At 43.4% G+C, this 23,220-nt stretch overlaps 1 protein-coding gene, 1 long non-coding RNA gene and 1 pseudogene across 2 annotated transcripts in view; 2 read left to right on the forward strand and 1 right to left on the reverse strand.

The window, feature by feature from the left end:
- Window positions 1-899: 899 nt before the first annotated feature.
- LOC100405055 (elongation factor 1-delta pseudogene) lies at window positions 900-1,859 on the forward strand (annotated as a pseudogene).
- Window positions 1,860-3,078: 1,219 nt separating this feature from the next.
- KNG1 (kininogen 1) overlaps window positions 3,079-23,220 on the forward strand; it is a 29,684-nt gene continuing 9,542 nt past the window's right edge. The window contains exons 1-7 of the mRNA XM_002758158.6: window positions 3,079-3,444; window positions 5,243-5,353; window positions 8,529-8,613; window positions 12,073-12,245; window positions 14,260-14,367; window positions 19,566-19,650; window positions 20,679-20,851. Of these exons, the coding sequence (XP_002758204.3) occupies window positions 3,250-3,444; window positions 5,243-5,353; window positions 8,529-8,613; window positions 12,073-12,245; window positions 14,260-14,367; window positions 19,566-19,650; window positions 20,679-20,851 (930 nt within the window). The 5' untranslated portion in view covers window positions 3,079-3,249. The remainder of the gene's footprint in view (window positions 3,445-5,242; window positions 5,354-8,528; window positions 8,614-12,072; window positions 12,246-14,259; window positions 14,368-19,565; window positions 19,651-20,678; window positions 20,852-23,220) is intronic.
- The window catches only part of LOC144579623 (uncharacterized), a gene marked incomplete at its 5' end in the record, with an annotated part of 64,540 nt that continues 44,897 nt past the window's right edge, over window positions 3,578-23,220 (reverse strand). Inside the window, one exon of the long non-coding RNA XR_013527761.1 lies at window positions 3,578-3,704. This is a non-coding gene — a long non-coding RNA (uncharacterized LOC144579623). The remainder of the gene's footprint in view (window positions 3,705-23,220) is intronic.

The following is a 23,220-nucleotide window of genomic DNA, read 5'->3' on the forward strand; positions in this document are numbered from 1 at the left end:
ATCCCTTCTGGCACAGTCACCCTCACAATCATAATTACAATGAGCTCCATCTTCATGACCATCATCTCTGTGGACACCATCTGCATGGACACCGTCCCTACGCACAGCACCACCATGGCCATAATTTCCATGATGTTGGACCCTGTGACCCACCACCCCATAGCCAAGGTCCCCAAGGTCACCATCACCATGGCCATGGCCCACAACCCAGGCACTCAGAAGGATGAGATTCAGGTAAAAGAAACTTTCCCTTCCATTGCAGACAAACTGGATCTGTGTACCAACACCCTCCACTAAGGAAAGGTGAGGTGTTCCCTCTTCCTGAAGCCTATTTTCCCAGCTTCCCATTGCCACCCCACAACCCTCTAAAGCCAGACATTCAGCTCTCCCTCAGTCAGCTTCTGAATCATGCCCAGGGAAGTTCAAGAGTGAGTTTCCACAAATTTCCATGTTTTTTGCATATACATTTCCAAATTAAAATGTAATTTCTTAAATGGAAAAAAAATGAAAATATTTTTGAACTACAACTGCAAATGAAACGACCAATAATAATGAAAACCGCAGTTCCTTTCACCTTTCATGCTTACTCAAGATGCCCCAAAATATGGATGGGAAAGGAGCTCACATGAGCGATTGTGAAATGGAAAGGAAAGCGCTCAGTGCTGCCAATCACTAGTTAATTCTGTCACTCTCCACTACAGCCCTTGAGGCAATCTATGACCTTCAGAATTTCTTTCTCCTTTGGACTTAACTCTGATTCTATTCTATTACTGCTTGGGCTACATCTGGGCATACCAAGAAGGTATGGTGCTTAAAGGATGGATGATTATTATTATTATTTTTATTTCCTCGGGGGTCCCGCATCCGCGGATTCCTCCTCCCTGGTAGCCGCGTCCGTGGCTAGCATCAGAAAAATGGCTACAAGCTTCCTAGTACATGAGAAGATCTGGTACGACAAGCTCAAATATGAAGATGCAGAAAGGAGATTTTACGAGCAGATGGATGGGCGTGTGGCCGGCACCAACATGACCCTCCACGACACTGCGAGAGCCAGAAAGAACATCCAGAAACTCGTGGCCAGAAGCTCAGGCCCCGGGGCCTCCAGTGGCCCCAGCAGAGCCCACAGCGAGCTCGTCGTCCGCATCGTGGGTCTGGAAGTGGTGAACCAGAGCCTGGCGCCCCGCGGCGCGGTGCAGGAGCCGCAGCAGGCCATCTCCAAGCTGGAGGCCGCCTGAACGGGCTGGAGAGGAGCTCGCCCGGCCCCCGGGCCACAGCCCCGCACATCCAGCCACGTGTCTCTCACGCATGCGCCAAGTGGAGCCCCTGGCCAAGAAGGCAGCCACAGCAGCAGAGGACGACGAGGACATTGACTCACCTGGCAGTGAGGATGAAGAGGAGGACCAGGAGGCAGCACAGCTGAGGGAGGAGCGGCTGCGGCAGTCCACGGAGAAGAAGGCCAAGAAGCCTAGGCTGGTGGCCAAGTCCTCCATCCTGCTAGACATCAAGCCTTGGGACGATGAGACGGACGTGGCCCAGCTGGAGGCCTGTGTGCACTCCGTCCAGCTGCACCGGCTGGTCTGGGGAGCCGCCATGCTGCTGCCTGTGGGCTACGGAATCCGGAAGCTGCAGATTCAGTGTGTGCCTGAGGACCGCAAGGTGGAGACACACTCGCTGGAGGAGGAAACCGCCAAGTTTGAGGAGCACGTGCAGAGTGTCCACACCGCAGCTTCCAACATGATCTGAAGCGTGTGTGTGTGTGTGTGTGTGTGTCCCTGCCACGATTAATAACTGAGACCAATGCCTGGCGTGGTGGCTCACGCCTGTAATCCCAGCACTTTGGGAGGCCGAGGTGGGTGGATCACGAGGTCAAGAGGTCGAACATGGTCAACATGGTGAAACCCCATCTCTACTAAAAATACAAAAAATTAGCTGGGCATGGTGGCGCATGCCTGTAATCCCAGCTACTCAGGAGGCTGAGGCAGGGGAATTGCCTGAACCCAGGAGGCAGAGGTTGCGGTGAGCTGAGATCGCGCCATTGCACTCCAGCCTGGGTAACCACGGCGAAACTCTGTCTCAAAAAGAAAATTAAAGTTCGAACAAGGACCAGATTGAATAGGCCAATTTTTATCTTTTAGGAGTAAGGACGCTGATACCATCAAGCCTCAGACATCTGTTGAGATTATCGACTACGTTTTTCCAATGTCGGCCTTCACATGGGGGCCATTCTGAAATATAGTTTCTCCACTCTGTGTTGATGTGAGAAAAAAATAAAGTTTTATTGCTGGCTTTGAGGGAAACCCAGAGGTGGGTCACAGAACACTAGCTTCTATGGCCTGCCTTGAGGGAAGAAGTGGAGCAAGAGAAAGACAGGCAGGAGAAGGCGAGAAAGAGACTTTGCTTCTGCACCCCTTTTAATGTCCTTCAGTTTAAAGTACTCAGCATGCCAAAGAGCCATATTCAGGGCTATCTTTTTCTGTGCCAAACCAACACCACCAAACCAGAAAGAAGCAAGCATAGGGAAACCAAGGCTTCACTCAACTCATCTCTTCCTAGGCTTCTCCTCTCTCTCTCTCTCCCACCCTGGGAGCATTTTCTTTTATAGAACTAATGCAATTGAGCAGAGAGAGGCTGGCCTATGCAGAGACCAGATAGGATGCCCATATGTTATTTTCAGTCCGATGTCCTGCATGGGACTCCTGGAACTCACTGGATGCCCCTGGGCAAGAGCTTTTTAGGCATGTCATATAATTAATAGCAGTCTGCGTCTATGCAGGTAGGTATCCCGCAAAGAAATTTTGTATGAAATGTGTCTGCATATTGCAGTCACTGTTGCATTGTTTACCCATGTAGTGACCTTCATGAATGGCTCTGCAAAAGTCACAAGGGAGTAATCGAGTTAGCAGGCACTTTGTTCCCCTCCTTTATCAGATTCTGCTCTGATTTGCTATATAAAGTGGTGTAATCAACTGGAAATGTGCACTGTGCTCCCACGTGCTTTTCAAATGCAAATGAGCAGGTTAACAACCCCAGTGTTGCAATGTTCTAGCCTTAAATATGTTTGGATAACCCAGCAGAGCCATTTGGCCTTTGGGAACAGGGCAGCTAGCCTATGGCAGCAGGAATCCAACAAGTGCCCTGAGTGCTGAGGCAGAGAGGAGGACAGCTGGAAATTACCAAATTCAGCATCCCGCTTGGCTCCTGATTCTTGGTGAAACCATCTCTCAGCTCCTAGAGGGAGAGTGTTAGATCATGAAACTAATTACCATCCTTTTCCTCTGCTCCAGGCTGCTACTAGGTTTAACCCAGGAATCACAGTCCGAGGAAATTGACTGCAATGACAAGGATTTATTTGAGGCTGTGGATGCTGCTCTGAAGAAATATAACAATGAAAACCTAACTACCAATCAATTTGTATTGTACCGCATAACTGAAGGCACTAAGATGGTGAGTGAACTGTGTTTTTAACCTTGAAATCACTTGGGATCCTAGTGGGTACTATCACTAGGAGCCCAGGCCACACACACACACACACACACACACACACACCCCACCACCACCACCACTACCACCAAAGAGGAGATTATTAAAGGTAGAAGCTTACAACTTGTGGAAAGACCAATACCACTCTCTGGCCTGGGGAGGGAGGACAGAGTATGACTCATCCTCAGGCAGGTTGGCTTCCTGGATGATCAGAGAAGTAGAATCTAGGGTGAAATGAAACAAAAGTAGATGGAGAAATCTGAATAGGACCAAGTAGAGTGGGAGAATTTAGAAATCTAGTTAGACTGCACCAAAAGAATTCACTGCATCTCTGCCCTAAACTAAAAAATATAGACCTCCAAACCTTAAATGGGAGGGGGTGCTTCATAGGGTATGTCTAAGAGGAGTCAGGAATGAGATTAGTGTGATTCTATGGAATGAGACAGAAGTCTGCATGGCTGAATGCATCAGGTTTAACACAACGTTTTAGTTGGTTTTTGATATTTTTATTATTGCAATGATTCACTCCAGTAGGAGACAAATCCTGGCAGAATGCATGGTTCAAAGAAATACCAATCTTTCAAGAGTATGTTTAAATAAATTTCATTATAAAAGACGATATCTCTGGGACAGGTGAGCCACTGGTTGCTTTAGCAGGAAAAAAAACCTCACCACGTGAAAACAAGGGGATCACGAAAAAAACACAGTGGACACATTATTTTTTCTGAAAGTAAAATCAAGCCATTTTGCTTCATAATCTAATATGGTCATGTGAGAAATTCTGCTTCATGGTGATCTCAAACAATTTATTGGAGGTGTGGTTCCCAATAGATTGTGGGTATGATTGTAAATATACTAAAAAACATTAAATTGTATACCTTTAGTGGGTACATTGTATGGCATGTAAATTACATCTCAATAAAGCTGTTTAAAAAAGAAAAAGTAGGCCGGGCGCAGTGGCTCACGCCTGTAATCCCAGCACGTTGGGAGGCCGAGGAGGGTGGATCACGAGGTCAAGAGATCGAGACCATCCTGGTCAACATGGTGAAACCCCGTCTCTACTAAAAAATACAAAAATTAGCTGGGGATGGTGGTGCACGCCTGTAGTCCCAGCTACTCGAGAGGCTGAGGTAGAAGGATTGCCTCAACCCAGGAGGCAGAGGCTGCAGTGAGCAGAGATCGCGCCACTGCACTCCAGCCTGGCAACAGAGTGAGACTCTGTCTCAAAAAAAGAAAAAAGAGAAAGTCGGAAACAAAACAAAACAAATAAAAGTACTTAAATCACCCATAATTAGTTCCACCATACAGCGATAACTGTTAACATTTGTTTAAAGTTCTCTTGTTTACTTTTTCTAATTCATAAAAGTCATATATGTTCATCGGGGGAAAAGACCACTTAGAAATGTTTGCTTGAATAAGAATATGAAGGATAATTGTTATCGTACCACTAAAGACAAAAATTTTATCAGCTTGCTGCGTGTCTTTCCAGATTTTTAAAAGACATAGATTTATGTATAAACCAGTTTTTATAAAAATGGGCTAATACTATGCATATTGCTTTGTACCCTTTAAAAATACATCGTGAGTATATTATAAATATTCTTTCACATAAATGTTTATGATACAAATATAAATATATTTTAAGTGAATGCTTTGCTCTCAAGTCAAAAAGATCAATATTCCTAAGTTTACCAGAACCCACTACAATTATTTGCTATTGGGTCAGTTGGATGAACCCTAAGTATCTTTGGCTGCTTTTTAGGTTGGCTCTGACACATTTTATTCCTTCAAGTACGAAATCAAGGAGGGGGACTGTCCTCATCAAAATGGCAAAACCTGGCAGGACTGTGACTACAAGGACGCTGCAGAAGCGGTAAGTGTATTGGCCATTCTCGGGCCTTTGGTTTTCTCCACTGACCCTGCTAGATTTTTTACTCATGGAGAAATGACGACTATTGGTGAGCCTGTTTATGAGAAATCACATAAACACTCCAAAGTGTAGGAAAGTCAGATGCTTGGCTGGGCACGGTGGTTCACGCCTGTAATCCCTGCACTTTGGAAGGCCAGCGTGGGTGGTCGGAACTTCACCTGAGGTCAGAAGTTCAAGGCCAGTCTGACCAACAGGAAAAAACCCCGTCTCTATTTAAAAATACAAAATTAGCCAGGCATGGTGGCAAATATCTGTAGTCCCAGATACTCAGGAGGCTGAGGCAGGAGAATTGTTTCAATTTAGGAGGTGGAGGTGCAGTGAGCCGAGATCGCACCATTGCACTCCAGCCTGGGCAACAAGAGCGAAACTCTGTCTCAAAAAAAAAAAAAAAAGGAAGAAAAGTCAGATGCTTTATATCTGTGTTCTTGTATAGCCAGAAAAATCATGGAGAAGCCAGCAATAAAACATGAGACGGGGACTCTAGTGTCCAGCAAGTACATGTGGCTCAGACTCCAGAGAGAGAACAGATCGACATTTGGGCCAAGTTGAAGGGCTGGTGAGGGAAGAGCATGGGTGCTTTGATTGCACAACCTTGAGTGCAAATCTTGACTCTGCCTTCTAGGGGCTGTGCCCTGTACTACCTGTTTCTAGAGGCTGTGTGGATAAAGAGAGGTACGATAGTGAGTGACGTGTGACCTCTCAGAACTGGCACTCTCCGCTGTATATGGGAGATAATATTGACCTCATCAGGTTGTTGAAGGATGAAATGAGATGGATTATGCAAATAACATTGATAACAATGGCTATCTCAACCAAATGCCCAACATATAGGCCTGGCACACCACAGCTGGTTGTTTTGCTTTAATTAAGGGAGATTTCAGACAGTATGTGCCTCAGAAGCAAGCCTCTCTTTTCATGGATTGATTCCCTTCTTTGATGTGAGAACCTAGAAGATGACTGCCAGTCATCTGTGGTTACCAAAGAGCACTGGACTCTGAGTCAGGAGTCCAGGATTTTCTACTGCTGCTTCTCCCTTCTCAGTGATCTCATCTGGAAGGTGGAGATAAGTAGCTGCTGTGCCCTATACTACCTACTTCTAGGGGCTGTGTGGATAAAGGGAGGTGTGCTTTATCCTAATAGAATAGTTTCTGTCACTTAGTATCCAATGGCTATGACTGAAGAATGACAAGACAGAACAAAACAAAAACATTGTACAGGCCGGCGCTGTGGCACACACCTGTAATTCAAGCACTTTGGGAGGCCGAGGGGGCAGATCACCTGAGGTTGGGAGTTTGAGACCAGCCTGACCAACATGGAGAAACCACCATCTCTATTAAAAATACAAAAGTAGCCGGACGCTGTGGCGCATGCCTGTAATCCCGGCTACTCAGGAGGCTGAGGCAGGAGAATTGCCTGAATTCAGGAGGTAGAAGTTGCAGTGAGCCAATATTGCGCCATTGCACTCCAGCCTGGGCAACAAGAGCAAAACTGTCTCAAAAAACAAACAAACAAACAAACAGAAACACTGTTAAACAATAACCAACAGCTGCCTCTTGTTAAGTGCCTGCTCTGTGGGGGGACTCTGTTAGATACTTTGTGTGTGCTTACACACACCCTTCACAACAACCCTCAGAGAGAGATGTGTCCAATCTCCTACAAGATGGGTAAACTGAGACTCCGAGACTCAAGGGGACATAACAGAGGTAACAGCTAGCAAGTGACAAGGTTGGAACTGAACAACATTTTGATGCCAAGGTCCTTGCCCTTTCTATTAAGTTAAACTGAAGTTTATGTGAACAGTATTAACCCACTGAAGTTGAGAGGTAGATAAGGAGTGTTTAGCAGGCTGGTTCTAGACCCTGTGTCCATCTTGGTTAGAAAGAAGTATCTCCAGGGCTTAGCCAGGCCCGATGACTCACACCTACCTGTAATCCCAGCACTTTGGGAGGCCAAGGCGAGTGGATCATTTGAGGTCAGGAGTTCGAGACAAGCCTGACCGACATAGTGAAACCCCAACTCTACTAAAAATGCAAAATTAGCTGGGCGTGGTGGCACATAAATGTAATCCCAGCTATTTGGGAGGCCGAGGCAGGAGAGTAACTTGAACCCGGGAGGCAGAGGTTGTGGTGAGCCAAGATTGCACCATTGCACTCCAGCCTGGGCAACAAGAACAACACTTCATATCAAAAGGAAAAAAAAAAAAAAGAAGAAAGAAAAGAAAAAAAAAGAAATATCTCCAGAGCTTGGCCGGGCGCGGTGGCTCACGCCTGTAATCCCAGCACTTTGGGAGGCCAAGGCGGGTGGATCACAAGGTCAAAAGATCAAGACCATCCTGGTCAACATGGTGAAACCCCGTCTCTACTAAAAATACAAAAAATTAGCTGGGCATGGTGGCATGTGCCTGTAATCCCAGCTACTCAGGAGGCTGAGGCAGGAGAATTGCCTCAGCCCAGGAGGCGGAGGTTGTGGTGAGCCGAGATCGCACCATTGCACTCCAGCCTGGGTAACAAGAGCGAAACTCCATCTCAAAAAAAAAAGGTATCTCCAGGGCTCAAAACAAAGACTCAAGCTTTAAAACTACATCAGTGAGGCCAGGTGTGGTGGCTCATGCCTGTAATCCCAGCACTTTGGGAGGCCAAGGCGGACAGATCATGAGGTCAGGAGTTTGAGACCAGCCTGACCAACATGGTGAAACCCCATCTCTACTAAAAATTAAAAAATTAGCTGGGTGTGGTGGCATGTGCCTGTAGTCCCACCTACTCAGGAAGCTGAGGCAGGAGAATCACTTGAACCCAGGAGGCAGAGGTTGCAGTGAGCCGAGAGGGCACCACTGCACTCCAGCCTGGGCAACAGAGCGAGACTCCATCTTAAAAAAAAATAACAACCTTACCATTTACATTGTCTTTCCTCCAACATCTCATGAATATCAGTGGCTTATATAAAGTAATCATTAGGCTACAAAAAAAAAAAATCTATTCTCACATCTCAAAACTCTTTTGGGTAAAATCTTCACAATTTTTGTTTGTTTGTTTGTTTAAGGAAAGCCACATTTAGCAACAGTACTAGGTAGATATTCCCATCTGAAAGATTAGACTAACCGATTTCTTTTTCTTTTTAGGCCACTGGAGAATGCACAGCAACTGTGGGGAAGAGGGGGAATACAAAATTCTCCGTGGCTATGCAGTCCTGCCAGATTACTCCAGGTAGCTGGTTTATCCTCTGGCACTGCCCTGGTGGGAAATTAACCATTTTCCGTGTTCCAGGAACACAACCTTGACCAGGCTCTGCTTGCTCCCACAGGGCGGCAGTAGCAAAGCCATTTGCAGAGTTAGGAAGCACTGGGTGGGGTGGTAGAGCCTGAAGATTTGGCCAGGCTCATGCCCATCACCCCCTTAGGACTATCCCAACCCTTCCCTCATGCTACGTTGTATCCGGTGTGTGCAAGGGCTCTGCAGAAGGACCAGAAGACACAAGACCTGCCGTCCATTGTAGGCAGCATCCCAGAGTGAGGAGCACATAGGCTTTGAGGGCAGACCTGGGCTGGAATCTTTCAGAGCTTGGCTCTCCTATTCCTCGTCTAGAAAAGGGAGGTGACAGTACTTCCCACTTCACAGAACTGTTGTGAGGCTGAGATGAGATGATATGCCTGGAGGGACAATCATAATAACACATTGGCCAGGCGCAGTGGCTCATGCCTATAATCCCAGCACTTTGGGAGGCCAAGGCAGGTGGATCACAAGGTCAGGAGTTTGAGACAAGCCTGGTCAATATGGTGAAACCCTGTCTCTACTAAAACTATAAAAATTAGCTGGGCATGGTGGCAGGCGTCTGTAGTCCCAGCTACTAGGGAGGCTGAGGCAGGAGAATTGCTTGAACTCGGGAGATGGAGTTTGCATTGAGCAGAGATTGCACTACTGCATTCCAGCCTGGGCAACAGAGTGAGACTCTGCCTGAAAAATAAATAAATAAATACAAATAAAAAACATATTAATCATAAAATAACATATTATCAATAATCAGGATAAAAAAATAGCTAACATTTATTGAGTACTTATGTATCAGCCATGATTGTAAGCACCTTACATGTATTAACTTCTTTTTCTTTTCTTTTCTTATACTGATACATAATATTTTACATATTTATGAGATACATATGTTTTTTGCATGCATAGGATGTATAATGATCAAGTCAGGGTATTTGGGGTATCACCTGGAATATTTATCATTTCTATGTATTGGTAATATTTCAAGTCCTCTCTTCTAGCTACGCTGAAATATACAATATATTGTTGCTAACTATAGTCACCTTAGTCTGCTATATAGCATTAGAACTTATTTCTTCTATCTAACTATAATTCAGTACCTATTCACCAACCTCTTCATTTCCGCCTTCTACCCTGACCCTTCTCAGCCTCTGGTATCTGTCATTCTATTCTTTTCTCTATTTCCATGTGATTAAGTGTTTTAGCTTACACATGTGAGTGAGAACAATGTGCAGGTTTATCTTTCTATGCTTGGGTTGTTTCACTTAATGACCTCCAGTTCTGTCCATGTGGCTTCAAATGAAATTATTTCATTCTTTGTTTCTGGACAAATAGTATTTCATTCTGCATACTTACCACATTTTCTTATTTTTATTTTTTTTTTTTGAGATGAAGTCTCTCACTGTTGCCAGGCTGGAGTGCAGTGGCACAATCTCAGCTCACTGAAACCTCCCAGGTTCAAGTGATTCTCCTACCTCAGCCTCCTGAATAGCTGGGATTATGAGCGACTGCCACCACACCCAGCTAATTTTTGTATTTTTAGCAGAGACGGGGCTTCACCATGTTGGCCAGGCTGGTCTTGGACTCCTGGTGATTCACCCACCTCGGCCTCCCAAAGTGCTGAGATTATAGATGTGAGCCACCGTGCCCGGCCCCCCACATTTTCTTTATTCATTCATCCTTTGATGGACACTAAGGTTGATTTCATATCTTTGCTATTGTGAATAGTGTTGCAACAAACATGGGAGTGCAGGTCTCCCTTTGATAGACTGATTTCTCTTCCTCTGGGCAGATGCCCAGTAGCTGAGCTACTGGATATATGGTATTTGATGTTTTCAGCTTTTGAGGAATCTCCATACAATTTTCCATAGGGGTTGTACTAATTTACATTCTCAGCAGCAGTACTTAAGAGTTTCCTTTTCTTTTTGTCATTTTCTTTTTTTCTTTCTTTCTTTTTTTTTTTTTTTTGAAAGACTTTCGCTCTTGTTGCCCAGGCTGGAGTGCAACAGCACAATCTCGGCTCACCACAACCTCCACCTCCCGGGTTCAAGCAATTCTCCTGCCTCGGCCCTGAGTAGCTGGGATTACAGGCATGTGCCACCACGCCCAGCGAATTTAGTACTTTTAGTAGAGATGGGGTTTCTCCATGTTGGTCAGGCTGGTCTCAAACTCCTGACCTCAGGTGACCCACCCATCTCGGCTCCCCAAAGAGCTGGGATTACAGGTGTGAGTCACCGCACCCAGCTAGTTCTCTTTTCTTTTTTTTTTTTTTTGAGATGGAGTTTCGCTCTTGTTACCCAGGCTGGAGTGCAATGGCACGATCTTGGCTCACCGCAACCTCCGCCTCCTGGGCTCAGGCAATTCTCCTGCCTCAGCCTCCTGAGTAGCTGGGATTACAGGCACATGCCACCATGCCCAGCTAATTTTTTGTATTTTTAGTAGAGACGGGGTTTCACCATGTTGACCAGGATGGTCTCGATCTCTTGACCTTGTGATCCACCCGCCTCGGCCTCCCAAAGTGCTGGGATTACAGGCTTGAGACACTGCGCCCGGCCTTAGTTCTCTTTTTTCCACCTCCTCCTGGCTGTGTTTGACTCTTACATGGCAGGCAGCAAGAGCACGGTGGGTGCAGAAGCCCAGGCTCCGGGGGGTCCCTGCGCGTATGCCGCTCACTCTGCAGCTACATTCCCTTTTTTATGGAGTTTGCCTCTATTGACCAGTAGGTTAGGGCTACCTGTTACAAACATTACTTGGTAATTGAATACAAACTTTTAAAAATAATAGCTATTCCAGCTGGGGTGAGATGATATCTCATAATGGTTTTGATTTCCATTTCCCTAATGCTCAGTGATATTGGGCATTTTTTCATGTACCTGTTGGCCATTTGTTTGTCTTCTTTTAAGAAATTCTGGCTCAGATCCTTTGCCCACTTTTTAATGAGATTACTTGTTTTTTTGTATTGGTGAGTTGATTGAATTCCTTGTATATGCTGGATGTTAGTCCCCTGTGGGATGAATGATTTTCAAATTTTTTTTTTTTTTTGAGATGGAGTCTTGCTCTGTCACCCAGGAGAGAGTGCAGTGGCGTGATCTCGGTTCACTGCAACCTCTGTCTCCTGGGTTAAAGCGATTCTCCTGCCCCAGCCTCCCAAGTAGCTGGGATTACAGGCATGGGCCACCACACTCAGCTAATTTTTGTATTTTTAATAGATGGGGTTTCACCATGTTGGCCAGGCTGGTCTTGAACTCCTGACCTCAGGTGATCCACCCACCTTGGCCACCCAAATTGCTGGGATTACAGGAGTGAGCCACCATGCCTGGCCTCTTCTGTGTTTAGGGCAATGTATGTGAATGCTGATTGCGATCATTAATGCTGTCTTTTTGTCTGCCCTTTGTTAAGCCAATGGCCCTGTGATGACAGCCCGGTATTCCTGCCTCGGCTGTGTGCATCCTGTATCAACGAAGAGCCCAGACCTGGACCCCATTCTGAGACACGGTGTTCAGTACTTTAACAACAACACGAATCATTCCTCCCTCTTCATGCTTAGTGAAGTAAAACGGGCCCAAAGACAGGTTTGCCCTTTAATTCTCTATGTCACACAGTATTACCAAAATTTGTTAGATCTTTACATTTAAAATGTATGATTGCATGGCCGGTGCTGTTTTCACCTGACTAGCCCGGGAAGTGAAGGGCTTTCTCATTCATCAAAGTGAGTAGGAAAGTGACAAAAGATGGCTAATCAGACCCCCTTCCGTTGACGTTTGATTTTAACAAATGGGTAATCGTCATTACAGCCTCTTCCTAGAGACATTGAAAAGGAAGTCATACTGGGCTTAAGATTTTAAGAAAACTAGCCAAGGCAGTGGCTCACGCCTGTAATCCCAGCACTTTGGGAGGTCGAGGTAGGCGGATCACCTAAGGTCGGGAGTTTGAGACCAGCCTGACCAACACAGAGAGACCTCATCTCCACCAAAAATACAAAATTAGCCAGGCATGGTGGTACATGCCTGTAATCCCAGCTACTCAGGAGGCTGAGGTGGGAGAATCACTTGGACCCAGGAGGCAGAGGTTGTGGTGAGCCAAGATCACGCCATTGTACTCCAGCCTGGGTAACAAGAGCAAAACTCCATCTCAAAAAAAAAAAAAAAGAAAAGAAAAGAAAAAGAAAACTATATTATCCTCTAGCCACCATGAGTTAAACGCAGCCCCAAAATATTAAATTGTGTCGAAAATGGTTGGCATGGCTTTCTGGGTACCCACTAAGTTACACTTCCCATATCATCAGAAAAAAAAAAAAGTAAATATCCATAAATCTTTTTTTTTTTTTTTTTTTTTCCAGACAATCTCGCTCTGTTGCCTAGGCTGGAGTGCAGTGGCATGATCTTGGCTCACTGCAATTTTTGCCTCTTGGGTTTAAGCGATTCTCTTACCTCAGCCTCCCAAGTAGCTGGGATACAGGCGCACATCACCACGTCTGGCTAATTTTTTGTGTTTTTAGTAGAGACGAGGTTTCACCATGTTGGCCAGGCTGGTCTCGAACCCCCAACCTCAAGTGATCCACCCTTCTTGACCTCCCAAAGTGCTGAGATTACAGTTGTGAGCCACTGCACTCAGCTGTGATCTTCTTTCTTTCTTTTTTGAGATGGAGTCTTGTTCTGGTGCCCAGGCTGGAGGGCATTGGCATAATCTCAGCTCACTGCAAACTCTACCTTCTGAGTTTAAGCAATTCTCCTGCCTCAGCATCCCGAGTAGCTGGGATTACAGGCACTTGCCACCACACCAGGATAATTTTTGTACTTTTAGTAGAGACAAAGTTTCCCCATGTTGGCCAGGCTTGTCTTGAACTCCTGACCTCAGGTGATCTGCCCATCTCAGCCTTCCAAAGTGCTGAGATTACAACAGGCATGAGCCACTGCACCTGGTCCAGCCAGACTTTTCTGATAGTTGACTGGGTCCCTTGTATTTCAGCCTCTTTATGAGTGATTCCCTTTGATCAATAACATTCTCTGCATTTAATAAACCTTACAACTTGCTTTTTTGCAAGTGTGCTTTACTCAATTATGTCCGTATAGAGCTATCTGGGTGGGACCAGCCCAGAATAAAGTAGGAGAAATCTTACTACTTGGTAACCTGGGAGCCTGAGGACTCACCAGTAAAGACCACTCCCCTCCAAAGTCTTCTTTATCCACCTAGAAGGGCATTATTATTTCATGAACTTCAGGAAATATTTCTCTCTGCAGCCTGGCAGAGGAAATATTGTTAGAATTTACTTAAGGAAATCCATGTTCCAAAACTGGCTAAAGAATTTAAAAATATATCTTGTTTGTCATTTTCAGATGGCTAGCGGTGTGTGTGTGTGCGTGTGTGTGTGTGTGCGTGTGGAGTGTGTGTGTATGTGTGAGAGAGATATGAGAGTCTTATGGTGCTCAATATTTATTCAGCATTTTTTGCCTAGTAATAATAATTTCTATTTCTTGGACACTTTTTATGTTGCCATACAGTGTTCTAAACTCCTTGTAACATTCATATCCCACAGTGAATAATATTTAAACTACCATTTAAATATTCAATCTGAAATTGTTTCAGGTGGTATCTGGATGGAACTTTCTAATTACCTACTCGATTGTGCAAACGAATTGTTCCAAAGAGAATTTTCTGTTCTTAACTCCAGACTGCAAGTCCCTTTGGAATGGTGTAAGTAGCCAAAAATTTAATTATGAAGTTCTTAGCATTTTATTTACATCTTGATGGTAACTATCAAGCTGGGTGGGAAGACTGTCACTAAAGTATAGATGACATTCAGTAATTCACATTCACTTTCACCAGGGCCCCCTAAAGCTCACATCACAGGTCAAGCTACCTCACCTACCTGGCCAAAGAATCTGCACAGCTAGCAATAAGTATTATTTATAACTTTATTTTATTTATTTTACTTTTTGAGAAAGAGTCTCACTCTGTTGCTCAGGCTAGAGTGCAGTGGTGCCATCTTGGCTCACTGCAGCCTCCACCTCCCAGGTTCAAGCAATTCTCCTGCCTCAGCTTCCCAAGGAGCTGGGACTACAGGCACCTACCACTGTGCCTGGCTAATTTTTGTATTTATCGTAGAGACAGGGCTTGACCATATTGGCCAGGGAGGTCTTAAACTCCTGACCTCAGGTGATCCACCCGTCTTGGCCTCCCAAAGTGCTGGAATTACAGGCGTGAGCCACTGTGCCAACTGTGTCCAGCCAGCAATAAGTAGTTACAGAGTGAAACCAGGGAGGAGACATAGACAAAATGCTTGACCTGTCAAGTGTATCTGTGTTATGTTTCCACACTTTCCTATTTTCTTTTCTTCCCCATGTGCTCAATGCCCGTGTGTTTGCTCCCTTGCTCTACCCAGGACTATTTTCTTTTCTTTTTTGAGATGGAGTCTTGCTCTGTCACTAGGCTGGAGTGCAGTGGCAGGATCTTGGCTCACCGCAACCTCCGACTCCCTGGTTCAAGCAATTCTCCTGCCTCAGCCTCCCAAGTAGCTGGGATTACAGGCATGTGCCACCATGCCCAGCTAATTTTTGTATTTTTAGTAGAGATGGGTTTTCACCATGTTGGCCAGGCTGGTCTCGATCTCCTGACCTTGTGATCCATCTGCCTCGGCCCCCCAGAGTGCTGGGATTACAGGTGTGAGACACCACGCCCAGCTGCCAGGACTATTCTTCATGTTAAACTTTTCTGTTTGTTTTCTCATCTTCCCTCCCCTACCTTTATCTTTAATAAACAGACCCTGAGTCTCTAGCTTTCAGTGGTCCTTCACAGCATCATATCTTGTTATCTGAACCAAAATTACATTAAAATGGTGTATCTCAATGTAGTAGTATCTAGTGAATGTTAAGATGGCTAAGACATTATACGTTCCCAGGGATGTTTGCATTTGCGCAGACGACTGTGCTTTAGCCAAGGAATTGCTGCAAGTCCTTTAATCTAGGAATTCTGCTTCTAATTCTTTTATATGGGAAATCCAGACCATAAGATGTTAATTTCAGTTGTTTTTAATAGGAAAATATTGTAAATTAATTATTTATACAACATTACAGAATGGCTAAATAAATTACAGTATATCCATACAGTAGAATATGATACAACTATCAAAAATTTTTAGTTTTTAGTAACATAGTAAAATGGTTACAGTGTTAATTTTAAAAAAACATAAAAAATAGGATACAGGCCAGGTGCAGTGGCTCACGCCTGTAATCCCAGCAAAAGGCTGGAGGATCACAAGGTCAGGAGACTGGGACCATCCTGGCCAACATGGTGAAACCCCGTCTCTACTAAAATACAAAAAATTAGCAGGGCGTGGTGGCACGTGTCTGTAGTCCCAGCTACTGGAGAAGCTGAGGTAGGGGAACCGCTTGAACCCAGGAGGCAGAGGTTGCAGTGAGCTGAGATCACACTACTGCATTCCAGCCTGGTGACAGAGCAAGACTCTGTCTAAAAAAAAAAAAAAAAAAAAGTAGGATACAAAACTATACTGTTATACAGATTTATTTAAATATACAAAATAAATGTAAATATAAAAAGTGATGGAAAACAAATTATGACAAAATATAGAATGTAGTTAAATTTCAGTCGGAATTGTGGGTGCTTTATCTGATTCTTCATATTTTTTGGAAATTTTTGATACTTCCCAAATTTTCTAATTGAGAATGCATTAATTTTATAATTGGAGAAAAAAGTAAAAAGGACACAAGAGAGTGAAAATACAAACCAAAGAATGAGAGAAAACGTTTGGAAATCATGTATCTGATAAGGGTTTAACATGTAGAATATATAAATAACTTCTTTTGTTCATAAAATAACAAGTATTAGAAAGGACAGAAAAATTAGAACTTTTGTACATTGCTGGTAGGACTGTAAAATGCTGCAGCCATTATAGAAAATAATTTGGGGCAATTTCTGAAAGTGTAAACCATAGAATTACTACATGACCCAGAAGTTGCACTCCTAGGTATATGCCCAAAAGAACTGGAAACACATATTCAAACACATGCTTATACATGAAAGTTAATAGCAGCAAAATTCATAACAATCAGAAAATCAAAATAACCCAAGTGTACATCAACAGGCGAACAGATAAACAAAATGTGCTTTATATATATACACAATCAAACACTGTTCACCCTTTAAAAAGAATGAAATTCTGATACATGCTACAATGTTGATGAAGCTTGGAAATATTATGCTAAGTGAAATAAGCCAGATACACACACAGAATATTGTATGGATTCCACTTATGTGAAACATCTAGAATAGGCAAATTCATAGAGACAGTGAGTAGATGAAGATTTGTGAGTGGATAGGAGGTGAGAATGGAGGTTTATTGCTCGGTGGGTAAGAACTTCTGTTTGAGGGGGATGAAAACTTTTAGAAATGGTGATGGTTGCATGACATTATGGAATGGAATTAATGCCACTGAACTGTATCCTTTAAAATGGTTAAAATGGCAGATTTTATATTACACATGTTTTATCACATTTATCACACAGAACCTGGCTATTTTTGTTTATTATTCTTTTTTTCTCTTTCTCTTAATTTTTCTCCATCTGTTTTTAAATTATGAAATCGTGTCAAGTCAAAAATTAACTTAGAATGCTGTTCTGACAACATTATATGGAATTCTCATTTTTGTTATTTTGTTTTTTGTTTTTTTTTTTTTCTTATCCAAAGAAGACCCTAACTTTTTAAGCAAGCATGCTTATATTTCCAAGCATATTATTTTTGTTTGTTTGCTTTAAACATGTTACTAATTTTTAGAGATTATTTTTTCTTTTTGATGCTGAGGTGAAAGAACATACCCTGTATTGTGTCTGCTTTGTAAAATGTATTGAATCTTTTTGTAACCTGGTGTAAAAACAATAAAATGTGCTGGGATTGCAGGCATGATACTGGCCGGACGCAATAGCTCATGCCTGCAATCCCAGCACATCGGGAGGCTGAGGTGGGTGAATCACTTGAGATCAGGAGTTCGAGACCAGCCTGGCCAACATGGCAAAACCTTATGTCTACTAAAAATACGAAAAAATTAGCCAGGTGTAGTGGCACACACATGTAATCCCAGGTACTTGGGAGGCTGAGGCAAGAGAATCATTTGAATCCAGGAGGCAGAGGTTGCAGTGAGCCAAGATTGTGCCACTGCACTCCAGCCTGGTGACAGAGCAATACTCCGCCTCAAAAAAAAAAAAAAAACAAAAAAAAAACAAAAACCAACAACAACAACAAAAATACAAATACATACAAATTTGTATAATACTTATGAAAGTATCATTTAAAATCATATGTAGCATATGAAAATACCATTTAAATAAATCTTTATTATGTTATTCAAATCTTCTATGGTCTTTTTTCTTTTCTTTCCTTTTTTTTTTTTTGAGACAGAATTCTACTCTGTCACCCAGGCTGGAGTACAGTGGCTTGATCTTGGCCCACTGCAACCTCCACTTCCCAGGTTCAAGTGAGTCTCCTGTCTTAGCCTCTGGATTACTGGGATTATGGGCAGGTGCCACCACACCTGGCTATTTTTTGTATTTTTAGTAGAGATGGGGTTTCACCATGTTGGCCAGGCTGGTCTCGAGCTCCTGACCTCAGGTGATCCACCCACCTAGGCCTCCCAAAGTGCTGGGATTACAGGCGTGAGCCACCACACACGGCCAACTTGAAATTGCTAATACTGAATTTTCCTACCATGATGATTTCTATCCATTTCTATTCATATGTGTAATTTTTTTACTTTATGTATTTTGATTCCAAGCCTTCTGGTCTGTGCTTTTGAAAAATAAAATTATCATTTTTACTACCTTTATGAGTGTTTTGTTGTGTTGAATTTTACTTTGTCCAATATTACTAACATTGTAGTTCCTCTTATGTTCATAGTTGTCTCATATAGCCTCGCTCATCTTTTATTTTTAAGCTTTACATATTGTTTTTATTGTGAGATAATTCTTGAAACTGTAATACATCAATTTGGTGTCTTAACAGTCTGAAAGTCTTACCTTATTCTTTTTTTTTTTTTTTTTTTTGAGACGGAGTTTCGCTCTTGTTACCCAGGCTGGAGTGCGATGGCGTGATCTCGGCTCACTGCAACCTCCGCCTCCTGGGTTCAGGCAATTCTCCTGCCTCAGCCTCCTGAGTAGCTGGGATTACAGGCACGCGCCACCATGCCCAGCTAAGTTTTTGTATTTTTAGTAGAGACGGGGTTTCACCATGTTGACCAGGATGGTCTCGATCTCTCAACCTCGTGATCTACCCGCCTCGGCCTCCCAAAGTGCTGGGATTACAGGCTTGAGCCACAGCGCCTGGCCGTCTTACCTTATTCTTTTAGAAATTTACCTTTTTACTTACATGGTTGTTATTTCTATACTAGATCTTGTGATCTTATTTCCTGCTTTCCATGTGCTTGTGTACATGCATGTATTTGTTGTTGCTATTGATACTATTACTTAACTGTATTTTAGTCTCTCTTTTGCAGTAAGACTTTTTTTTTTTTTTTTGAGACAGCATCTCACTCTGTTGCCCAGACTGGAGTGCAGTGGCACAATCTCGGCTCACTGCAACCTCTGCCTCCCAGTTACAAGCGATTCTCCTGCCTCATCCTCCTGAGTAGCTGGGACTACAGGTGTGTGCTACCACACCCAGCTAATTTTGTATTTTTCCTAGAGACAGGGTTTCCCTATGTTTCCAGGCTGGTCTCAAACTCCTGATCTTGGGATTATAGGCATGAGCCACCATGCCTGGCTTCTTTCTCTTTTTTTTTATGCAATGATTTGGAAAGTATGCATCCTATTTTTCAATTTTACTAGTTGTATAAAGACTCTAAAAAATGTTTTTAACTTAGCACATATATGCTTTTTAAAAACCAGGATATCGGTGAATGTACAGATGACGCATACATGGATATTCAGCTACGAATTACTTCCTTCTCACAGAAATGTGACATTTATCCAGGTAAGGAATAACACATGTTGACATACCCCTAGAGGAATAGTGGTCCCAGACAACTGGCTGGGTCTTTTCCTATAAGTTGTGTTTTGGTTCCCACGATACACTCCAAAGTCTGTGTAACCTGTGGAAATAGATGCCCCCCTTGATGAGAACACAGTACCTCTTCCCTGCCCAGTTGTACTGCAGCTCAGGCTGTTCTGTAAGTGGCCAGAATGGGTTACAAAGATGGAAGGGAAATACATGACCCCTGGGTGAAGTTGGCATTTGGGTACAATGCCAACTGGTCTCTCTTCTCTACAAGTTGTCAAGTCAGGTGCTTAATTTGGAGAGACCTGTATTTTATTTCTAACCACTCAGAATAAAACCTTTTCAATTAAGGTGGTTTTTTCCTGTATGTTATAATGGGAAGAAATGGCGATAGTATGAGTTTGTGGTCAGGTCAGTATTTCTTATAACAACAGTCGACTTTTCTCATACTTGGAAAACACTTGTATGCGTTCCACAATGAGTAATCTGAAGCTACCCGCTCACCAGAGCCACAGCACTTAAATTTTTCTTATGAGAGTCACTCCTTATGGCCGGGCGTGGTGGCTCATGCCTGTAATCCAAGCACTTTGGAGGCCAAGGTGGGCGAATCACCTGAGGTCAGGAGTTCAAGACCAGCCTGACCAACATGGTGAAACCCCGTCTTTAAAAAAAAAAAAAAAAAAAGAGAGTCACTCCTTTAAATTAAACATTGCTTTTTGCAGTTTCCATCAAAACTGAAAACATTCAAGAAAAGTGTAGCATTTTGATTGAGTCACTCACACCTTCCAATTGAATATGTTTCCCTAAATACAATGGGCTCTGAGGAGGAGAAAAGAATAGAGGCAGGAAGTGAAAGTCAGACAGACAACCTTCACCCACTCACTTCTAAGTCTGGGCTACCATGTGGCCTTTTATAAATGTGGGTGCCGGTTCTTATGCAGGAAGGATGCTAGGCCAGACTGCTACTTCAGTGTACATGCTGACTTAATACCTGATCCTTCCAGGGGAGGATTTTGTACAACCACCTATCAAACTTTGTGTTGGCTGCCCCAGAGATATACCCACCAACAGCCCAGAGCTGGAGGAGACACTGACTCACACCATCACAAAGCTTAATGCAGAGAACAATGAAACTTTCTATTTCAAGATTGACAATGTGAAAAGAGCAAGAGTACAGGTGTGTAAATTATGCTACAAAAGCAGTAACACTATAGTGTATGTGCAAATTGCTTACTAATTTTGCCACTGATCTTGGCTCTGAATTGGGAAACTATCATTTGATAATGTGCTTTGGTAGATTAGATTTGGTAGATTCAGTGCCAATCTCCCTGCATGCTTGATCTTGGACAAGTCTTTTACAACATTCTCTCTGTTTAATATCTGTAAAAGACTGAGGTGAATGTATTTCACATATGTAAAAGACATATGTGAATCAAATAAATTCACATAGATCACTTTTTCAAACTTTAAAGTGCTATATGAATGCAATAGCAACCATGACATAATTAATAAAATTCAGGGCTAGGGCCAGCAAGACTTACTCTATGTCTTTCTTGACTCATCTCTCATAATATCACATAATGCCTTGGGCTCGGCCGTATCAGTCTATCCATCAATGCCCAGGTTCCACACTCTCTTGCTTCCATATCTTTCCCCTACTGTTCTCTCTGCCTGGGATGGCTCTTTTGGAAATGTACACTCTGAGAATTCATCTCTCCTTTCATACCCTGTCAATAGAAGATTGACAGGAGTGTCTTCTGGGAGTCAGGAGACTCAGTTTCACCATAGCATCTGCCGCTCAAATCCCAGATCACTCTGGGTGGTCATTCAAATGTTCTAAGCTTTTGTAGCCCCATCTGTAAAATGAGTGACTGTATTAGAAGAGCCTACATGGGCCATGTGCAGTGGCTCGTGCTTGTAATCCCAGTACTTTGGGAGGTCGAGGCGGGTAGATCACCTGAGGTCAGGAGTTCGAGACCAGCCTGACCAACATGGAGAAATACCATCTCTACTAAGAAGACGAATTAGCCAGGAGTGGTGGTGGGCACCTGTAATCCCAGCTACTCAGGAGGCTGAGGCAGGAGATCGCTTGAACCCCAGAGGCAAAGGTTGCAGTGAGCCGAGATCACGCCAGTGCACTCCAGCCTGGGCGACGGAGCAAGACTCTGTCTCAAAAAAAAAAAAAAAAGAAGAGCCTACATTTCTAGCAACTCCAATAGTCTCTGACTGATGTTTTTTATGGACAGATAAAAAAGAGACTCAAAACTGGCTTTCCTACATACAATTAAAGAAAAATAATCAAAATAGAGCCAAACAATTACAGCAAGCCAACATAATCTTCATAATCTGGTGAAAAGAATTCTCACTAAAAAGTTTATACATTTGGCTCGGAAATTGAATTTCTAGGAATCTAAAATAGGACTCTTTCTATACAATGATATTCACTGAAGTTGTAATTATAACAGCAAAAGTAGTTAACTGTCAAAATGATTAATATGAGAATGATGAGATCATGCCTGGCATATCCTTAGAATAGAGTGTTAAGCAGCAATTTAAAAGGATCTTTGCGAGGCACTCTTGATGTGGGGAATGTCTTGTGTTATAATATTCAGTGAAAAAAAGGAGGCATCAAATTGAATATCCATGATGTTATCAGTTGCATTATTTAAAGGTACAGAAAATAATATAGCAAAAAAGGGGGGTGGGTGCAGTGGCTCACGCTTATAATCCCAGCACTTTGGGAGGCTGAAGTGGGTAGATTGCTTAAGGTCAGGAGTTTGAGACCAGCCTGACCAACATGGAGAAACTCCACCTCTACTAAAAATACAAAAAAAAAAAAAAAATAGCTGGGTGCAGTGGTGCATGCCTGTAATCCCAGCTACTCAGGAGGCTGAGGCAGGAGAATGGCTTGAACCTGGGAGGCGGAGGTTACAGTCAGCCATCACTTGAACTTGTGAGGCGGAGGTTACAGTGAGCCTAGATCATGCCATTGCACTCCAGTCTGGGTGACAAGAGTAAAACCCCATCTCAAAAAATTAAAAAAAGAAAAAGAATCTTAAAAATTAGCTGGGTTTGGTGGTATGTGCTTGTAGACCCAACTACTTTGGGAGGCTGAAGTGGAAGGATCACTTGAGACTGGGAGGATCACTTGAGACCAGGATGTCAAGGCTGCAGTGAGCTATGATCATGCCACTGCACTCCAGCCTAGGTGACAGAGCAAGACCCTTTGGGCAACAGAGCAAACAAAACGAGAGATGGAGATAGATAGATAGAGAGAGAGAGAGAGAGAGAGATGGGGGTCCCATTCTGATGCCCATGTTGGACTCAAACTCCTGGGAGCAAGCAGTCTGCCCATCTCAGCCTCCAGGTGCACACCACTGCACCCAGGTCCCTTATTCTTTATTCTCAATGTTGTAGGAATAATCCATCATGTATTCCATGTCAGAAATTTGCCATCAAAGAGAGAACCACTCATTCTCAAGCATAAATATCTAGTCCTCTTAGTAATTACAGTTCTCTCTGTGGTTTAACAAATCAATATCGTAG

The sequence above is a fragment of the Callithrix jacchus genome, chromosome 15, assembly GCF_049354715.1.
Source record: "Callithrix jacchus isolate 240 chromosome 15, calJac240_pri, whole genome shotgun sequence".
Lineage (NCBI taxonomy): Eukaryota > Metazoa > Chordata > Mammalia > Primates > Cebidae > Callithrix > Callithrix jacchus.